This window comes from Stegodyphus dumicola, chromosome 9, assembly GCF_044657685.1.
Source record: "Stegodyphus dumicola isolate Sdum_Otavi_A_Nest chromosome 9, ASM4465768v1".
Lineage (NCBI taxonomy): Eukaryota > Metazoa > Arthropoda > Arachnida > Araneae > Eresidae > Stegodyphus > Stegodyphus dumicola.
Genome location: NC_140776.1, coordinates 97,532,116 through 97,551,904, shown reverse-complemented (window position 1 = coordinate 97,551,904; position 19,789 = coordinate 97,532,116). Strand labels below are relative to the sequence as shown.

Here is a 19,789-nt window from a genome sequence, read left to right as displayed (position 1 = left end):
CCTCACGATTTTTATGGAACTTTTCTTAATGCTTTGTTATATGAACAAACAAAAAAAAAAAAAAAAAAAAAAAAAAAAAGTGATTTTGGACGTCTGAAAGCAACTGAATTTTCTCTAGATTATATCTAAAACAAAATCTTGCGAATCAGATGAGAATTTCTGCTTTGTGAGTGACAGCATACGTATCCAGAAACGTCGTTCTCCAGTTCTCCAATGGGCATCGAGCTCCATTGCGTGTCATCTGGCATATATTAGCTAATGAGCACAAAGCAAGCTCAAGGTCGTTATTTGGATGTTCTTTCGTTATTTCGTTCATCTTGTCCTGAGTTGTGTGAAAACACGCCTTCGGGAAATAGTTTTAGAAATTATCATCTTTTGTTATGTCTGCGAGAAAGGTGAAATACTCATGCACATTTCAAAAATCGTACACAGTTGACTTTCCTTCCGTTATTTCCTCAAGGAAATGTAATAAATTTGCAATGTGTACCGTCTGTTGTTGCAATTTTTCGATTTCGCATGGTGGAAGGGCGGATGTTCTCAAACATGTGCATACACAAAAACACAAGGAGAACGTGAGTTTTGAAAAAAAATGAAAAATTAAATTTTTCTTCGGAAGCAAAAGACCAAAAAGTGATTAATGCAAAATGTCTGTTCTCTGCCTTTTTACTCGAGCACAACCTGCCACTGAATGCATCGGATCATGCTGCAGCTTTATTTAGAAAAATGTTTCCCGATAGTGAAATCGCTAAGAAATACTCAAGTGCAAGGACCAAAACAGGTGCAATTGTTAAAGAAATTGGTTTGAAAAATAAATTTTCAGTTATTGATTACATTTAAACAGCTTCGATCTGCCTCTCTACGGATGGAAGCAATAATACCGATTCAAAACTGTATCCAATTGTTGTTTCTTTTTTTAATCCAGAGTCTTCAGAAATTGAGTGCAGTTTACTTTCTGTCCCCACTATAGAAGGACATTCGACAGGCTTTAATATAGCACAGCTAATTATTAAACTTTAAAAGAAAATGCACTCTCTGGATAATTGCTTAGCACTTGGTGCCGATAATGCACCAGTAATGGTAGGCTTGAAGACTAGTGTTGCAAGCATCTTAAGAAAGGCAAATTCAGATTTGCAGATTATGAGGTGTACCTGTCACCTCTTAAATTTAGCAGCTGAAAAAGGGGCAGTTTCTTTACCAATAAATGTGGATGAACACATTGTTGATATTTATTATTATCTTGAAATGAGTTCTAAAAGAAAGGAAAAATTGAAACAGTTCCAACAGCTGCGTAATACTGAAATGAGAAAAATTTTGAAACATGTGTGTACACGCTGGCTGTCTGTAAAGAAATGCTTATCTAGAATCCTCGATCAGTGGAACCCACTTCTTGCATTTTTTAAAGAAGAAGTAAATGCTTCGAGAGTTAAGATAAAAGGCTCTATTGAAAGTTATAAAATACCTAAAGTAAATGGAGATATAGTTACTACTTCCATTGTTAAAAATAGGTTTGAGAAAAATAAAGAAATTTCTGCATCATTCAGCAATTCAACTGGCAGTTCTCAAAATAATACTGCAAAATATAAGTGTAAAGCTGATACAAATTTCTCTCAAAATAAAAAAATTGCTCAACACACAAAACATTTTCCGATTACTGTAAGTTTATCTTGTGAAGAACGAATATTTATGTTTTTTTCTTTGGACCTTAACAAAGCTTTTTGCTTTTTTTTACAATTCATTTTGCCATCATTTGATGTTCTTAACACAATTCTACAAAGCAGAATTCCATTAATTCATGTTTTGCAATCAATGATTTATGATCTGTTTAAAGACATTTTATCAAAGTTTGTAAAACCAGTCTGTGTTTTGTCTTGTAATTCTATATATGATGTGATTTATGGTGAAATAGAAAATCAGAAGAAAGATGAAGATTTGCTAATAGAAGCTGCAACTACAAAAGTAGTGGAAGAACTTTCAGAAGAAGACAAAAATAAGTTTTATCTTCATGTTAGAAGTTACTTCTGTCGAGTATGTGATTACATACTACATAAATTTCCAGTCAACGATGAAGTGATTTTGCATGCTAAAGTTTGTGATGTTTCTGCTCTAGCAAATGCGTCTTTTTCTGATATAAGGTACTTTTTGAACAGATTTCCTGTGTTACTTCATTTAGTCATGAAAGATGATGATGTTGATGTTGCTACTGATATACTGCAGTCGCTATTTTGCAGTTTACAATTAGAAAACTTGGATGAAGTTATAAAATCAGCTAGCATTGACACTCAGTGGAGTTTAATTGGAAAACTGAAAGGTGCTGATGGAATTTTAAAATATAGTGAACTGTCTAGAATTATGTTTGCCATCTTGACAGTTCCCCATAGTAGTGCAGAGTGTGAGAGGATTTTCAGTGTTGTTGCGAAAACGAGGACTAAATTTAGATCTAATATTAGTGATGACACATTAGAAAAACTTTTATTAGCGAAAGCAGGCCTACGTGGCAATTGCTATGAACAAAATTATGAAGTTTCTTTCTTAACGAAAGCAAAATCTGCCACTGTTCATAACATTTGTACAAAAACTGATTAAAGTGTCTTTTTTTTTTCTTTTTTTTTTTTTTTTTTTTTTAACTATGCAAGTAATAAAAATGTTTTTTATGTCTAAGGTATTTTTGTGTTGCTTGCATTTCAGACTTAGTAACTATTTAAAGTTAATTAATTAAAAACTATATTTTTATCATTTAAAAAGTCTTTTTAAACATTGTGAAAAATCTCCTGATTTCTTAAAAAAATCTGATTTTTGAGTCTCATAGGTTGGCAAGTATGAATTTATATATAGCACTATTCTAACATAGGTATTTTGACACAAATTCGAACTTTTTCTGAAATAACATACAAATTTTTTTTTACATATTTCAATTCTATGAGTCAAATTATGCCTAAATATTAAATTTTGTAAAATTTTGGTACGAAATTTCCGGAGAAATTCAACAATTTACGTTGGCGCTTTTTTTTTATTCAATTTGTGCCAAAATTAGTTCACTTGGTGAACTTCTTAATATGTGGCAATCTATTTTCATTTCCATTTTTACATAGTGCGCGAGAGGAAAAAAAGACTCGATCATTCCTTCTTTCAAATAATGTTCTTTATATTATATTTTTCATTGTTATTAATTTTAAGCAGTTTTTTTTTTCTTTTTCGAATTTCATTTTAATTGTTTACTTTGCATAGTTTCTTTCGAATAACTGTTTTAAAAATTTCTATTTACTCATTCGAACTGCGTAGTTTAAATCAAAGGTGCATTGTTTATTTTATTTTATTTTTTTTTTTTTTTTCAAATAGTTTTCTTTATACTATATTTTTAGTCACAGTTACTATTTTAGGTAATTTTTAAGTTTTTAGATTTTTATTTTGTTAGTGCTGCATTATTTCTTCAGATAATTATTTTAAAATTTTCAATTTATTCATTCGAACTGAGCATTTTAAATATATTTATTAATATAAATTTTCCAGAATTTGATTTTATTTATTTGAATTACGTTTCTTTTGGAAGAATACTTTGTAACCCAGACTATGATGCATTTGAAAACTGCATATATTAAAAAGAGAAAATACAGTAAAGCACACTTAACACGCCTTTCAATGTTCTGTTCAGAAAAGATATATATAAATAAGAGAGATATATAACCGACATTTTAACTTAGGATGACTTGCATACACTACTTTAAACGGTTTTTCTTCAGGCATTCTGCTTTATTCTTGCTCTTTATCTTCAGTCATTCTGCAAGTATATTAAAAAGCATCCAACTTTTCGAAAAATCTTGGAATTTCTGACAATGATTTTAAATAAAGTTATCACCCTCCATTTCATAAAAGCCCACAACCCGCCAAGCGGTAAAGTTGCTGAACACTGGTACTTCACTCCGGGGTTCGAATTCCGGTAAACGAGCTGGTTGCATGGGCTTTTTCGTGGATTTTCTCATGCGTAACGTGTATGCCAGCTGGTTTCCCTTAGAAAGCTCTTCACGAAGGCATCCATCCTTTTAGGCAGATAGTTCTGCTTTGCCATAACTTAAAAATCCAATTCAAACCATTTCATCAGTATTTAAGCCAGAGCCTTTATCAGTCTTTAGAGGTTAGCATTTTGAAGGTATGAGATGTAAGGAAAGGCTGGTTTCATCAAGAGGTTTTGGTTTATTTAATTGTTTTGAAGCACACTAGGTCTATCTGCCTAAGGGGAGGGATGCCTTCGTGGAGGACTTTCTAAAGGAAACTGGTTTGTATACACGTTACACATGGGGAAAACCACCAAAATGCCCAAGCAGCCAGCCTGTTCGCGGGATTCGAACCTCGGACCGAACTACCCGTCTAAAATCGAACCATATAGTCTAAAACCAGTCGCTCTTCACTTTAATCTGCAATGATATCATTTTTGTCTTTTCTGTTAACACAAGATGGTGTACATGTCCAAGTGTTTTTTCTTTGAACACCTAAATTCTTTAAAGTATCCTGAAAGTATATTCAAAATTGTCAACTTTTTGAAACATCTTGGTATGTCTGATAGCCAAATTTCCCTTCAAACTTTTGCTTACTTTTCTCCCTGATTTTCTTCTTTCCTTCTACAGTTATTTTCAGTGCTCACACATGAAAATTAAGATTTTTCAATTGCTAGACTCCCATAAATTTCGCATTCTTGTCAATTTTTTAAAATATCAATTGCATTAACTGTGTTTCAGTTGAAGACAGCTTTTCATTTTCTAGACATTTTAACTATAAACAAAGTATAGAGCAAAGTCCAAAGGATAAATATTTTAATTAAAGGATTTTTTGCTAAATGACAAAGAAATAAAACATTGCATCAGTGCTCATTCTGTACCACCGAGTGACCCGATTCTTATATCAGATGAAACAATCTAAATTATATTAAAGATCATGTTTTTTATACAATCTATAATATGAGGGAAAAATTAGCTTCTTAAAATATTCTTTCTAAGAGAATTAATATAAAAATCTATATTTATATATATATATATATTTTTTTAAGCTGGGACTTGAACCAAACTGTCAAACTTTTGAAGTTTCATTCATGAAATGTTGCCTAAGTAACTGTGCAACACATGTGAGGTGGGGCCGAGCCCTGCGTAAAAATTTTAGTATCTAAAATGCTACGTTATTGCAGTTTGTGTATCACGAAACATTTTAACATTGACTCTAAGCGAGCTTCAATCACAGTGGTCCAGCTGTCGACTGCTCTTCAGAGAAAAATGGTTCAGTTATGAAACTAGCTGTCATTCCACATCAAAGGATATGGAATGACTGCTATGCAATCGAATGCAGTAGGAGAATGCAATGCAACTAGGTAGATAACATGAGGGATTTCTTTGGCCCAAATCGATTGAAAGCATTTTAAATCAGTATCTTCATGATTTAGGGACGAATTCAGGCTTAAAAAATTACAAATTAGCAATCTGTAAGAAAACGATTTCCAGATTGTTCTCACTTATGCAAGTGATTTGCGATCTTACATTTTCTAATCGCTAATTCGCAGTTTTTCACAGACGAATTTCTCCCTTACACAGATGGCACACTCGACTGTTATTGAATTTAGCACCTTTAAATTTTAATTTGCTTACTTCAAAGTTTCTTAAGGGTATACAACATTTTAAACCAGTGTAACAAAAGGTTAAGTTAGATTCCGACCCATATTTCGTTTAACAACATTGCATACAGTGCCAGTTTTCCCCTAGTGGAGTGGTTTCGAACTTTCTTTTTTTCGCGGAAAATAAATTCCCATAACCTCCTTTACACGGTTACCAAGTTTGATAGCATTTGATCCAGTAGTTTTTCTTTTATGACCGTTTCAAAGTGAAACTTTAATTATAACCACCCTGTATGTTATTAAATTTTAATTTGAAGCTATGCATTATATGTGTACCATGCGTAAGATTTTCGCTTTTATGGAAAAAATAAAGAATAAAAGAAAATATACTTAGGATAATGGACCAAAACTGAAAAAGTTTCCCCTCCCTTCGAAAATAAAATATTGAAACTTTGACCTTGAATTTATTGGATTATCGAAATATTCAATTTGACTTAGCTTCTAAGTCCTAGTTCTGACAACAATTCCGTCAAAAATTCCAAATTACTGAAGCTGAAGTAAAAGGTTTAGTATATATTCACTGTATGTTAATAAAGTAATCAGAGTGTAATAAAAATAGATTATAGAATTTACGCTGATGCAACTTTTTGTCTGAATGCACAACATGTATTGGAAGAGAAGGCTTGTAAAGACCTGTATTTGTCATGCCTCTAAAAGTAGATGTCATACTCCTTTTGTCTCTTCAATGTCAAAAAACTTTCCTTTGAGAGGCAACTTTAATTTTTTTGGGGGGAAAAAAAAACACAAGAAGACAAATTTGAAGAACATGCAGGACGATTGAGTACACATATTTATTTTCGGAACAGAAGCGATTCTCTGATTGCTTATTGAATAATGAAAAGATGCATTGTCATGCAATACAAAACATTTGGAATACGTTTTCTGACTGAATAACATAAGATTAAAAGTCATCTGCTTAATTCACAGCCATTTACAAGTCAACTACTCGGGCAATTGCAGAATCATTTTGATCCTGAAAGACAAACCTAATATCGCTGGATTTAAACACTTCTTTAATCTTCCGAGAACATTCCTTTTTTAGCTCATATTCCAAGAATATTAAGTGAATACAATTATTGCAAAAGAAATTGAATATTCATTTGCACTATGGCTTGGTAGTTTACTAACGTGTTAACAAAACTTAAATTCTGCTTTTTCTGTCTAAGAATACAACAATATTTTAAATATTTACAAATAAAATATTAAATTGGAGATTTAATTGGAGCCTCATCAGTGGCCTAGCATTTAAAGATTGTTAAATACTAATTGTTTGTTGCGAAGTCTAACCCAGGCTGCATGGTTGGTTTTCGTAGATTTTAGGTTCTCTTTACAAAGGTTCTCTACGAAAGCATCTTAACTAAATAGTTCCCGTGTTCTTTCTGTGTTCAAATAACCAACTAACCTAGTTTAAGTGCGATTTCCAAGTGAAGTTACTAGCAAAACCTGAATACTCATAAAAAATCATGTAGCTTGCCAATCGGGAGTAACATGAAAGATATGGCGCCAATAATTGAATTGCTGTTACAGTACACTGTTTCTAAACTTAGATGGTCATTCCTTAATTAAATATAATTGATTTGTAACTTCTACTAGAGCTGACAGTAAGAATTGAAGTGGAAATAAATAGTATCGTGTGCAGTCTTGATTAATATAAAATTAGAAATATTTGCATAGAAAAATATTTGCATTCAGACAAAGTTTTTTGAAATATTTGCAATTACTTTATCAGAAGGATTTATTAATAACCATAATAATTACTTATTATATTACTGATGATTAGAATTCAGTTCTTGACAATTACATTCTAAACTAGAATTTTAAGGATATAATGAAAATTATGCATAAAAATACGTAGCTATGCATAAAAATACATAGGTAAGTTGAAAAATAAGTTTCCCCTGTCGAATGTGGTCAGAGTTGTGTATGAAGTCAAAAAATAGAATGAGACATTAAAGATATGACATACCTTTATTTTTCCACATAGGTACCAAGTACATTGAGCCATTTGTCATATCGCTTGATAAGCTTCAAAAAGCCCTCCAGGAAAAAATCAGGGCTTTGCATATGGAAGAAGCGTTGAACGGCTTGTTTCACTTCAGTATTGCTTCCAAAGCGCCTTCCCCCGAGATTTTTCTTCAAAGCCGGAAACAGATGGAAGTCGCTTGGTGCGAGATTAGGACTGTATGGCGGATGGTGTAGGCGCTCCCAACCAAGAATTGCAATATGGTTTTGCGTTGCCGTCGCCGAATGTGGTCTGGCATTGTCATCCAACAGCAGAATGCCAGATGTGAGAAGGCCAGGCCGCTTTTTCCAAATCGCCTCTTTCAATTTTGACAGGGTGTCACAGTAGTGCATAGCATTGATGGTTCCCACCTCCAAAAAGTCCAGCAACAAAACTCCTTGGACGTCCCAGAAAACTGTGAGGAGCACTTTACCTGCAGAGGGAGTTGTCTTGAACTTCTTTCGGACAGGTGATGATGGATGTTTCCACTCCATAGATGCGGCCTTCGATCCTGTCGTGAAATGGTGGACCCCCGTTTCATCCCCCATCACAATCCGAAACAGAAAGTCATTGCCATCTTCATGGTAATGCACAAGATGTTCCAGGCTGACCTCCATGCATTGTTCCTTGTGTGTCGGGGCACCCATCGTGCTGACACTTTTCTGTATCAAAGAATGTCGTGGATGATGTTTTGAGCTCGCTCATGTGAGATTCCAAGTTCTTCCGCTACTTCATCGATGGTGATACGCCGGTTCGCTCTAATCATGTCATCTACCTTCCTGACATTTGCATCTGTAGTGGCCGTGCGCGTCCATCCAGCTCTCGGTATGTCCTCCACTTGCTGACGTCCGTCACTGAATGTGCGACACCATCTCCGCACCATTTGCTTCGACATCACACCTGGCCCATAGACTTCCACGAGGCGGTTATGAATTTCTGTTCCTGATACTCCATGTGCCCATTCATAGTGGATAACCGCTCTCACTTCCTCCTTTGACCACGAATTCAAAACGCACCTTCTCTCCATACCTACCAGGGCTCAAATGAGAGGCTGGTCTCCGCTTTGCACAGGCACTGCTACAGTGCCATCTGCTTGATTTGCAGCGACCTCTACCCAGTGGTGTATCGGTGACTTGCACGTTTTCCTGCTGTGTCGCCTTTCGCCCATAGCCGTTCAACGCTTCTTCCATATGCAAAGCCCTGATTTTTTCCTGGAGGGCTTTTTGAAGCTAATCAAGTGATATGACGAATGTCTCAATGTACTTGGTACCTATGTGGAAAAATAAAGGTATGTCATATCTTTAATGTCTCATTCTATTTTTTGACTTTCATACACAACTCTGACCACAGTCGACGGAAAACTTAGTTTTCAACTTACCCTCGTACATTTTAGGATAAAACATGAGTTGATTTTTTATGTTTAAAAACTTCTTAAATTCATTTAATAAGCATCGTAACCTCGTTGTTAATTGAATCCAGAATGTTGGGTGTCATGTATATAATTATTCTTACTTGTCCACAGAACCTGCTGACTTATCCAGCTATTAAATAGCTGCAGAATATTTCTACATAACCATTGAACTTCCATTAATTCGGTCTCTAGAGGGTTGTATGTTTATATCATAATTTGACTTTTATAAAAATGATTATTGTAAATCTTATGTTTCTATAAAAATATACTGTGTGCTTTAAAAATATGGATGATAGTATCAGCTGCTCTTTCAGCCACTTCATAAGCAACAGCTTGTTTAGAAATAACTTATGCAGTTAATGTCATAAAATATTTTCATAAAATTCAAATGAACATAAAACGAAAGTTTTCAGTTTTAGACAATTCGATTTAAACGAAGTTAAAGTAAATTATCAGACGATAAAACGCTGAAGATAAAAATTTACTCTTACAAATATTTTTTTCTAAAAAAGGAAGAAAGAAAGAAATTTTAAAAAATAGTTTAAAATTTGAGTAATATCATCTATAATTTAAAAAAATAGCTTTTCATATAATATTAATAAATATTTATTACACATCATTGAGGGAAAAAAATTTCATATATAATTAATTCTCCATAAAATGTTATTTGAAATTTAAGATTAAAAATAGCTGTGGGAATTCGCTGTAACAAAAATCCATAAACCACATTTGGCGTTATTATCGCTCAAAAAGAAGATGCCAAATTTCAAAACGCGAAAATATGTAAATTCTTGTATATCTTAGAAAATTTTGAATAAAAAAATATAATTTTTTGCAGGTATGCTTAAAAATACACTTACTTTAGGATGACGGTAAAAATTTTATACGTTATAATTCAAAATGTTCTTCGAAAAATTTATAAAAATTATTTAAAAATAGAAATTTAAAAAATAAAACACAAAAAAAATGGGTAAATTTTATTTGGAATGAACCTAAATTTTGAAATGTGAAAGGAAAAAATCAAAAAAGTATAATAAAAAAAGAGATATTAATAAATATTTACCAAATTTAATTAACATTGAGGAGCTAAAATTTTGAGAGCTAATATTTTAAAAACTAGTCGTAGGATTTTTACAAAACGTAGCATTCTGGCATAATTTGAGTCGTAGAATCAAAATATGGAAAAAAATTGGTATTTTATTTCAGAAAAAGTCCGATTTTGTGTCAAAATACCTATGTTAGAAAAGTGCTATATATAAATCTAATATATATCCTAAGTCTCGCTTTCGAGACATGAAAAATGCAATTTGTATATCGTGAATTGGCCCAGTAGAACGGGAGATATAGCACTGTCTTTTTTTTGGGGGGGGAGCAGTGTACAATTTCACAATTTCACTTTGAATGTGTGGAAATGGCCTTCCTTTCATCTTTTTAAGTTGCTATGCATTGCACTTGCTCATGCATTTTACATACCCTTATATACCCTCTGATATCATGGTGCTGATAATTGCATATCCATTACCATTCTACTTAGTTTTTTATTATACTGATTTCAAAACGCCCTTTCCAAGTATTTCATGGTTTTTTGTTAATAAATAATTTTTTGCTTTAGTTTTGCAAATTAGGACATTTCAGAATTTGAAGCCATCCACTAGATTTCACACTTCAGGGGACTTGATCTTTCCAATAGAAGTGAAATAATTTAATTTCTGTCCTTTATATGCAGCACCATCAGAAAAACATTCATGAAGTGGTATATTAAGCAGTGTTATTTATAGTATAACATCTTTATAAATTTTTTGAAATCCAAGTTAATAGGGCAACAATTCAAAGACTTTGTCATCTCTTTGGAAATAAATCTCCTTAAATAATTCAGAGAATGTGTTCCAAGACTGCTTTATAAAAATTACCAAAGTCCCTGATTGCCATAAGTTATTGTGTTGCCTGAAATCATTATCATTAAGGTGACTATTTTTCTAAAATAAATATATTTTGGAAACTTCTTGAAGCTATCTTATACAATGCTTTATTATTTTATCTCATTTTGAAAAAGTCAATGAAAATACTTATTGAATTGGTCATAAAATGTGTATATCTAAGCATATATCTTTCTTTTATAGCCAATAAAGAAGCAATAAGTTTGATGAATGGTTCCACATCATCATTTGTGAAAGAAAACAACACCATCAATTCTCTGAACTTTTCCAACTTTAATGGTAGTTTAAATGGTTCCTTAAATGGTCCTACACCTCTCATACAACCTTCCAGCCAAGAATCAACTCTGACATTCCGCAAGCCAACAAAACTCGAGGCCTTACCTAATGGTGGGGGAGATCTGTACAAGAGGGGTAAACGGAAAATTCGGACTAATGTTGGATCCATGGAGTGGCCAATCTGACGGCCTCCGTCCCCCAGTGAACCAGTACACAGTGAGTACAGGGTGCTAAGGACGGTTCTGCCGCCCATCCGTCCTAAGTCAGATAAGGGGAGCGTTGCCCATAACTCATAAATTATTTGCCTTGCACATACTTAGGGTTGTCACTTCCTTTGCTTCTTTAGAAATTATACTACATAATTTTGCACATATTCTGATTTTGTGTATTTTGTCACTTTTAATTATCTTTAGCTCAAGATTTGCTGTTTGTATGATGTTATATGTTAAGAAATGTTATTTAATTGTTTTAGTAATTATCAATTTTATGTAAAACCTAACTTAATCCTTAGAACTTTTTGCTCAGGTTTCAGAAATCTGATACTTTTGTGATTTCTTTTTAGTAATTTTTTAGAAACATTTGCCAAGTGATGCAGTCTTGGTTTTAAATTAATGTTTGGAAATGTTCTTTTTTGTTACGTCAAAAAAAGACATTACTTTTTCATTCTATTACAGTAACACAATAATACTGGTAGGAGTAAGAATGGGAACAGTGAATCAAGTTTGCTAATTTGAAATGCATCAATGCAATAGCAAATGATCTACTGGATTAATGGTTTCCTAATTTTTTTTTATTTGCTGGTTATTATAAGAGAGGTAATACAAATTATAAAAGGTTTTTTTTTTTTTTTAAAGTTTGAAATATGTCAATCCCCTAATCCCCCTTGCTGAAGCATCCAAATATAAAATGCAGGATGTGACTTCAAAATGTTCAAAGTAAAATGTATTCAAATATTGCATAAAATAACAAAATATACGGTGTTATAATCAGAATTAAATTTATAATTGGAAAGAATTATCTATATCAAGAAAAGCTATAGAAATACAGAAAATATTGCTTGTTTGGTAATTAAAAATAAATGGAGGATGAAATTACTGAGGTGTTTAATGTAAAGATATTCACATAATATTGTGAATAACAAATTATGGCAATTGAATAACTTTTATTGCTAGTAGATATTCATGAATATGAAAAATTTTAGAAATATCCAAAAATCTTAAAAATTAATCTTATTAATTTAAAAGTTCTAAAACTATCAAATATGAGCATTTAGAAATCAAGGGCATGTTTTACAAATTTCAAGAATAATTATTTCATTATTTTATCAGTTTTCATTTGACAATTAATTAAATCATATAGCTTTGGACAAAATAACTGAAGTGAAATTTTCATGTTGATTTCAAGTTACCTGAAGTATTTATTCTGTAATGTGTGTTTTGGGATTTTGTTGGCAACCCTATATAAGAGAGGCCTTTGATTTAGAGCATTTTTAAGCTACTGCAGCTCAGAACTTTGAAGTTCTGTGAAAACTTATAGTATTGATAAATATCAAGTGCCAGAATTCAAAGCATCCTTACTCCTGTGCTGATTTACTTTTAGTGTGGTACCTATAATATTTATTGCAATTATTCACATCATGGTATCTGAAAAATATTTTTATACATCTGTAAGTTAATTTTTCTGTTTTTTCTAATTATATACTATAAAGAGCTTTACTACTTTTGTTAAAAAATGGTATGTTCAATGTGATATTATACTGATAAATAATAATTGTGTGATGAAAATATGGTGTTAATAATTTATATAGTGTAAAATAAATTTTACACTGTAGGAATTATTAACATTTTCTAGTCATATTTTAAATATTTTTCTAATTTCAAGAAATATTTATAAAATTGTGATATAATTTATATATTTGTGTTGTGATTTTGTAGCTATATTACTCAAATAATAAGAAAGGTACCATTAAAATAGTAATTATCAGTCACTGGGGGACAAATTAGTGCCTATTTTTTGTAAATAGATTGATGTGAATAAGATTTTTATATTTGTTAAAATTGTTTGTTGTCCACAAATTGAATGTTTTTAGTATAAAGCTGGGTTAGGGTCCTAATAGTAATTAAAGTTTAGTCAACAATATTGATATTTCATATGTTGTATGTTATGTAAATTAAAGCTATATTTCATATGTTATATGTTGAGTAAATTAAAGCTGCAGGTTGTTGAAGGTTTAAAAATTTAAAATTGAACTATTATTAAAATCAATTTTTCATGTTTTTCCTGTTTTTGAACATGTTGCTGTGTTCTTAGTCATAAAGAATTATATATGCCATTTTATCTAATGTATATATTTGTTTGCATTATATTTTAGCATCTCAGTTTTCATTTTATTAAAATAATGCTTTGCTTTCATTTTTAAAAAATTGAATTTTTTTTAATTAAAATAAATTTTGCGAAAAGAATAAATATTTAAGCTTTTCTGCAAATTATAGTTTTCATTAATGTTAGAATTGTGGAAGGAAAATAAATATGCATTAGTCTCTATTTCATAAAAAAAAAATCGATATTATATGCGATTTAAACATTAATATGGTTACAGGCTGCAGTTTTAAAATATAATTTATTATTTTTTTTGTTACAGTAATCTATAATAAATATTTCTGAAATTCATTTATAATTCTAAATTTTTTTAGAAAGCTTTCTTAATCAGGTGCTCTGTAAAATTTTCATGAACCAAAATAGGTGTTGGAAAATTGGTAGTTCTCTTACAGTAACCTGCAATGTGCTTGCGATATGTAAATGAAAGATTTAAGGGACTAGAAATGACTGTCCATTTTCTGATGAAGCTCAATTTTTGTAGAAGTGAGATTTATGTAATTGTGTAGTTATTTATTCATAGAATGAATTTTGAAAGAGAAAAAGATAGCATTCCAACTTTTTTTGCAGATTATACTAGAATGAAATATATGAGCACTTCTATTATTCTACTATTCAGCCCTTTTTGATCTTCAAGGATGACTGTCTTAATTGCTCATAATAGAATCACTAAATGTTCTCATTATTATTGAAAAACTTAAGCAGTGTAGTACGAACATAATTTACATCAAACATTTAATTTGAACATAAAATGTTCTTAATGAAATATTATTTATTATTGCTTAAATAATTTTATCTGAAAATGTGATATATTGTCTCTTGTTTTTTCATATTTTTTGTTTTATATTTTAGTAGTGTTATATTTAGAAAAGATTTCTAGTCGTATTTACAGAAATGATTATGTGTTAGGTGTATTTGTTGTTCTAGTCATACAATGATCTTAAATTAATATTTCCAACTTAATTATATTTGAAAGAATTTTTTGATATTATATTTTATTTTGTCATGCATTCAATTTCAAAGCTAGAAACAGTTTTAAAGCATAAAAATCTCAGTGAAATTGAAGAAAGTTTGAAAGAGTATAGTTTGTATAGAGAACAATGTTTGTGTATTTTATTTTGTATGTTTTGCATTCTATCATAAAGCTAAGGGAATTACTGTATAAAATTACACTAAATTCTAAGAAAAGTTTGCTAAAATATATATATAGTTTGAAGACGACAGTATTTGAGGAAATATTTTTAGGCGTATTTTATTTTATTATTTTGCAAATTGCATTATAAAATAACACTAAATTTCAAGAAAAGTTATAATTTGTGAAACAATGCCACTGACTTTTATAAATTGGTGAAGGACTATTTTGGAATGACATAGTTATCTATCTCATATATGATATAGGGTCCTAGCTGTTTGTTTATGTGTATATGTGTGTGGTTAAAATCTTCTTGAAAATTATGGAATGACTTAATATTATTAACTTTGAAGATTATTAACTTTGATATCTTTTTGTAATAAAGTGGAACACCAACTATTTATTACATTTGTATATAGAAAAAGTTCTTATGCAAATGGTAGAGCAAATAAATTATGAATATTAAATTCGAATTGTTGTAAACTGTGTGATGTGCATGGGATGAAGAAAATATATATTTTAATACATTAGAATCTTGGATGCGACCAAAAGCTCACAAGAGATATTTTAATAAATGATTGAATTAATTGCGTACTTATTTCAGTTAAATAATTTGTTAAGCTCTTTTTAATTTGGAATTATTGCTTCTGTTTTTATTTCTCTGTATTTAAAAAAAAAAAATATGCATACTGGCTATATCTTAAATAGCATGTTTTCTGTGCATACAGTTGTTAATGTGTTTAAATAGTATGTATTAGATTAGTATAATGCTTACTTTTTTTCTTTTACTGTAATTTAAAGTTTGATATAACTTCAAATATAACTTTGGTGCAAAATCCGACATTCAGTCATAATTTCATAGTCTGTAAATCAGTTATTAAAAACGTCTTTTTTCTTTCCTTTCCTCCTTTCTCATCTGAACAATAAACATTCATAATTATGTGTCATAAATCACAAAGCCATGGAGAATGCACAAATAAAATTTTTGTTAAAAATGGGATGTTATGGGTCCCTACCCCTCTTTAATAAATTTGTTTGCTTAAAGATGCCTCTATATTGGGAATGTTGTGCCATATATTGATTTCCCGGTGAAAAATTATTATTTACATTCCAACATTTATTATACAAAATGTTGGAAATTGAGTAATTATTCTTGCAAATTGTATTAAATTATGTATAGTATTTAATGATCTGCGTAATTATTTTTGGTGACGTTGTACAATTTTTTTTTTTGTTAGTTTACTGTCATGCGTCATTCCTGTGCACAATTCTCAACTACATTAGTTGATATTTTAAACACTTCATTTTGTATTCAACTTATGAATCAAAGGTCAGTGTATTATTGTTCATGTAAAACCTATAGGAACTCATTGTTCAGGGTTTATCATTTATTATAATTGCTCCAGAGATTGAAAGAATGAGATATTTTGAATATCTGGTACAAAGAGTGATATAAATAAATGTAGATAATTGATGTAATATATATTTCCATATTGTTGGAAAAAGTTGTACAGATGTAAAAAAAAAAAAAAAAAAAAAAAAAAAAAAAAAAAAAATGCTAATAAAGTAATTTTTTAACAATAATGTTGGCTTAATTTTTTTCTTGAGGCTGGCTTTGTCTGCAGACTTAATATTTCTTAATAGTTTACAGCTTTTAATTTTATTTTCAAATTTAAGAAAGAATTTTTAACAGTGTAGATTAACTTTTAAGTTTTTGTTTCATCTGAAATGCTTGTTAACTGAATATTTTCTGTATTGCAAGTTTTAGATTAATAATAGTTGGAACATTTTAATATATGATCATTTCAAAATTTATTATGAAAAAAAAAAGTTTAAAAGTTTAAATTTCCTTGCCTCTTTTAGTGTACCTTTTTTTCCTCTGTCTTAAGTAGACCTTTCAGGGTTATTTATAAATATTATTCATGTACTCAAGTAATGTTTTAGGTCATATATAATAATAATTACAATAAATAATTAATAAATAATCTTAATGAAATCTGCTATATACAAAAAAAAAAAAAACATTTTTTTTTTCTAATTAGTCCCTTGGTGAAGATTTCTATGTCTGCTGGATGCAGTGAATTTTGAAATTTATTTTATAAAATGGTAATCATTGCAATGACCGAGATATTCATTCTCAAAAACTTGCATTTTTTTTTTTTTCCACCGTGGAAGTTTCCCGCCACCACAAATATCGTCTGTGCAAAGAATTCCCATTGGCATGTTTAATCCTATTTTGTCAAATGATTTTTGGCATTTGAAAGAAAGAGACTTGCTTTAGAACGCTATATTGTGAAATTTGTAAAAAAAGTATTGTTATCATATAAGGTATCTTAAATGAAACTATCACGTTACGAGACTAGAACCATCATTTACTTCCAGTTCTGCTGCAAAAAGTCAGCTACAGAATATCACCAAATCATGTGTATAGCTTTACGTACTAATGTTGTATCATATGACACTGTAAAGGTTTAGTACCGAAAGTTCAGGACTATGACATTCAAGAAGCGGAGCACTCTGACTGGCCTGCTGATGTTGATGAGGCCAGCATGCACGAACTTGTAGAAGAAGACCAGTATGAAATGAATTAGTTCTGTTTCCGCGAAATTGGAGAGTACAATCTCCCTCCCACAGCTCCTCAGGGGATGTCACGACAAATCATTTATAAGAGTTGGACAGTTTCTTTGTGAATAAGTCTTCATCTTAACATGGTTAGACATTGTCTGTTAGTTTAGGCTCCTCTAGAAATCTCTAGTTTCATTCTATTTGTAATTCTATTACAATATTAGCTGCTATTTTCACATCTTATCTTAATCAATAGGGATGCTTTAGACATTAATTGAAACTAAATGAAAAAAAACCTATAGCCCTTTATAAAGGTTATCAATATCGAATTTGGAATAGAAATAAGGAAAATGTAGTTTTACTAGATTTGCATAAATGAAAGAGTTAAAAGCTACAAAGGCGCAATTAAGACAAAAGCAGAAGTCGTTTTAGAAGAAAGAACGTCATTTTAGAACGAATATGTATTCTGAAAGATTTTATTATAACTCACCTTTAAGCAGAATTTCGGGAAAATAGTATTTTTTACTTCAGGAAACGATCGTTTAGTTCATTGCCAAAATCATAGCAAAGTTTGAACATCTTTCTCTTTCCTTTTGAGTACAGTATTATCTGAGATCGTAAATATTTTTCAATTATTTCTTTTAAAAATTACTTTTTTAAAAAACCAAAACTGTTTTTGCTTTCCTACATTTGGGAAGAGGCCAATGTCCAGTCAGCCCCCCACTATGTAACCTCTTTAGAAAGGGGGTAATGAAGATTAATGATTCCGCGGAAACAGGAACGTTTTTGACAACCGCGTAAATAGGAATCGCGGAAACAGGAAGACACCGTATGAAACCATTCGAGTTATTCTACCTAACGAGTTAGATGTTAGTGCCTTGTCCATTAGTCGCACTATGCATCGCATAAACTTGACGTACAAGTTCAATTGATGGGTGCCGCACGAGCTGACTCAAGCAGATAAGGACAGATGTATTCGTGCCTGCACTAATCTGCTCGAACGTCAACGCAAGGACAAAATTCTCAGTCTTTTAGAAAAGATAAATTAAACGATATACGGCAACTCACATTGCAGAAAAACTGTTATTCGAGAAAGAATATTTATTTAAAAATAAGCTATTAACTTGTTTAGACTTTTGCTTGAAAAGTAATTTTGTTTCTTTCCACAATTAACATAAGAACCAACATACTGAGATCATTCAACTGAGAAATCGTTAAACATTTTTCCCAGAACTTTGGAATAACTACTTTTACTGATGCCCAGTATAGAAGAATTAACCAAAAAAGAATATGATTGCAAATTTTAGTAGTATTTGGATAATAAGTATTTCTCATGACGCCCCTGACTGACACAGTATTTCAGCTTGGAATCCAACGGATCTGCTAGAATGTTTTAGTAATCAGTACACTGGGAATCATTGAAAATACTCCCAAAACTATCTCTCGAATCGTCCTGAAGAGGGACATAGTGTGACCAGTGTAGCTGAAGAGCTCGGAATGAACAAAAGAGTCGTATCGCGCGCTTGGAAAGCCTTCCAAACCATAGATAAAGCTGTTAGAAAGGTTGATGGTGGCCGCCCCAGGAAAACAACTGCAGTGGATGACCGAAATATCGTCCTGCATGCGAAAAGAGCCCGAAATCAGTCAGCAAGCGCCATAGCTCAGCAACGGGGCGACAAGTATCGCGATTTGCTGTGTCCAGACTCCTTCACAAAGGTGGCCTATTCGCCCGCCGTCTTGAACAACCTTTGAAAGTTGGCCATCGACGCCACCGCTTAGAGTGGTGCAAGGAACACAAAAACTGGACATCTCATCAGTGGAGTCGTGCCCTCTTTACGGACGAGAGTCGTTTTAGTGCCACAAGCGATTCTCAACGCCAGTTGATTTGGAGTGTGGTTGGGACACGGTTTCATCCTAGTAACATCACGGAAAGAGACTGTTGCGGTGGTCCTGAAATTCTCGTCTGGGGAGGCATTACGCTGGACGGGAGGACAGAGCTCCACGTTTCCGACAGAAGTTCTGTAACAGGAGATCGCTATTATTAAGAGGTGATCCTTCTTTATGTGCGTCTGTTCCGAGGTGCCATTGGAGCAGACTTCGTTTTTATGGATGACAATGCACGGCCACACCGGTCTCCTGCTGTTCAGAAGCTATTGGAAAGTGAAGATATCACTCGAATGGATTGGCCAACGTACTGCCCTGATTTAAATCCCATAGAACGTGTGTGGGAGGCTTTGGGGAGACGCCTTGCGGCACAATTACATTCTCCGGGGAACACCCAAAAGCTGAAATAGATGCTAATTGAGGAATGGGCACTCTTACCTCAAGAACTGTTGGACAATCTGACGCTGAGTTTGCAGAGACGGTATAAAGCAACAATTCCAGTAAGGGGAGGGCATATCCCATGCTAAGGAACATCTGCTTGTTATTCTTCCTC

At 31.8% G+C, this 19,789-nt stretch overlaps 1 protein-coding gene across 3 annotated transcripts in view; it reads left to right on the top strand.

Annotated features, from left to right (window-relative positions):
* Kif3C (Kinesin family member 3C) overlaps nt 1–16,324 on the top strand; it is a 115,486-nt gene extending 99,162 nt beyond the window's left edge. For 2 of the 3 annotated variants that reach the window (XM_035352334.2, XM_035352333.2), the window contains exon 16: nt 11,187–16,324. In XM_035352334.2, coding sequence (XP_035208225.2) covers nt 11,187–11,464 — 278 coding nt within the window. In that variant the 3' untranslated portion in view covers nt 11,465–16,324. The remainder of the gene's footprint in view (nt 1–11,186) is intronic. The other variant, XM_035352335.2, reaches the window with a different exon arrangement.
* Nucleotides 16,325–19,789: the final 3,465 nt, after the last annotated feature.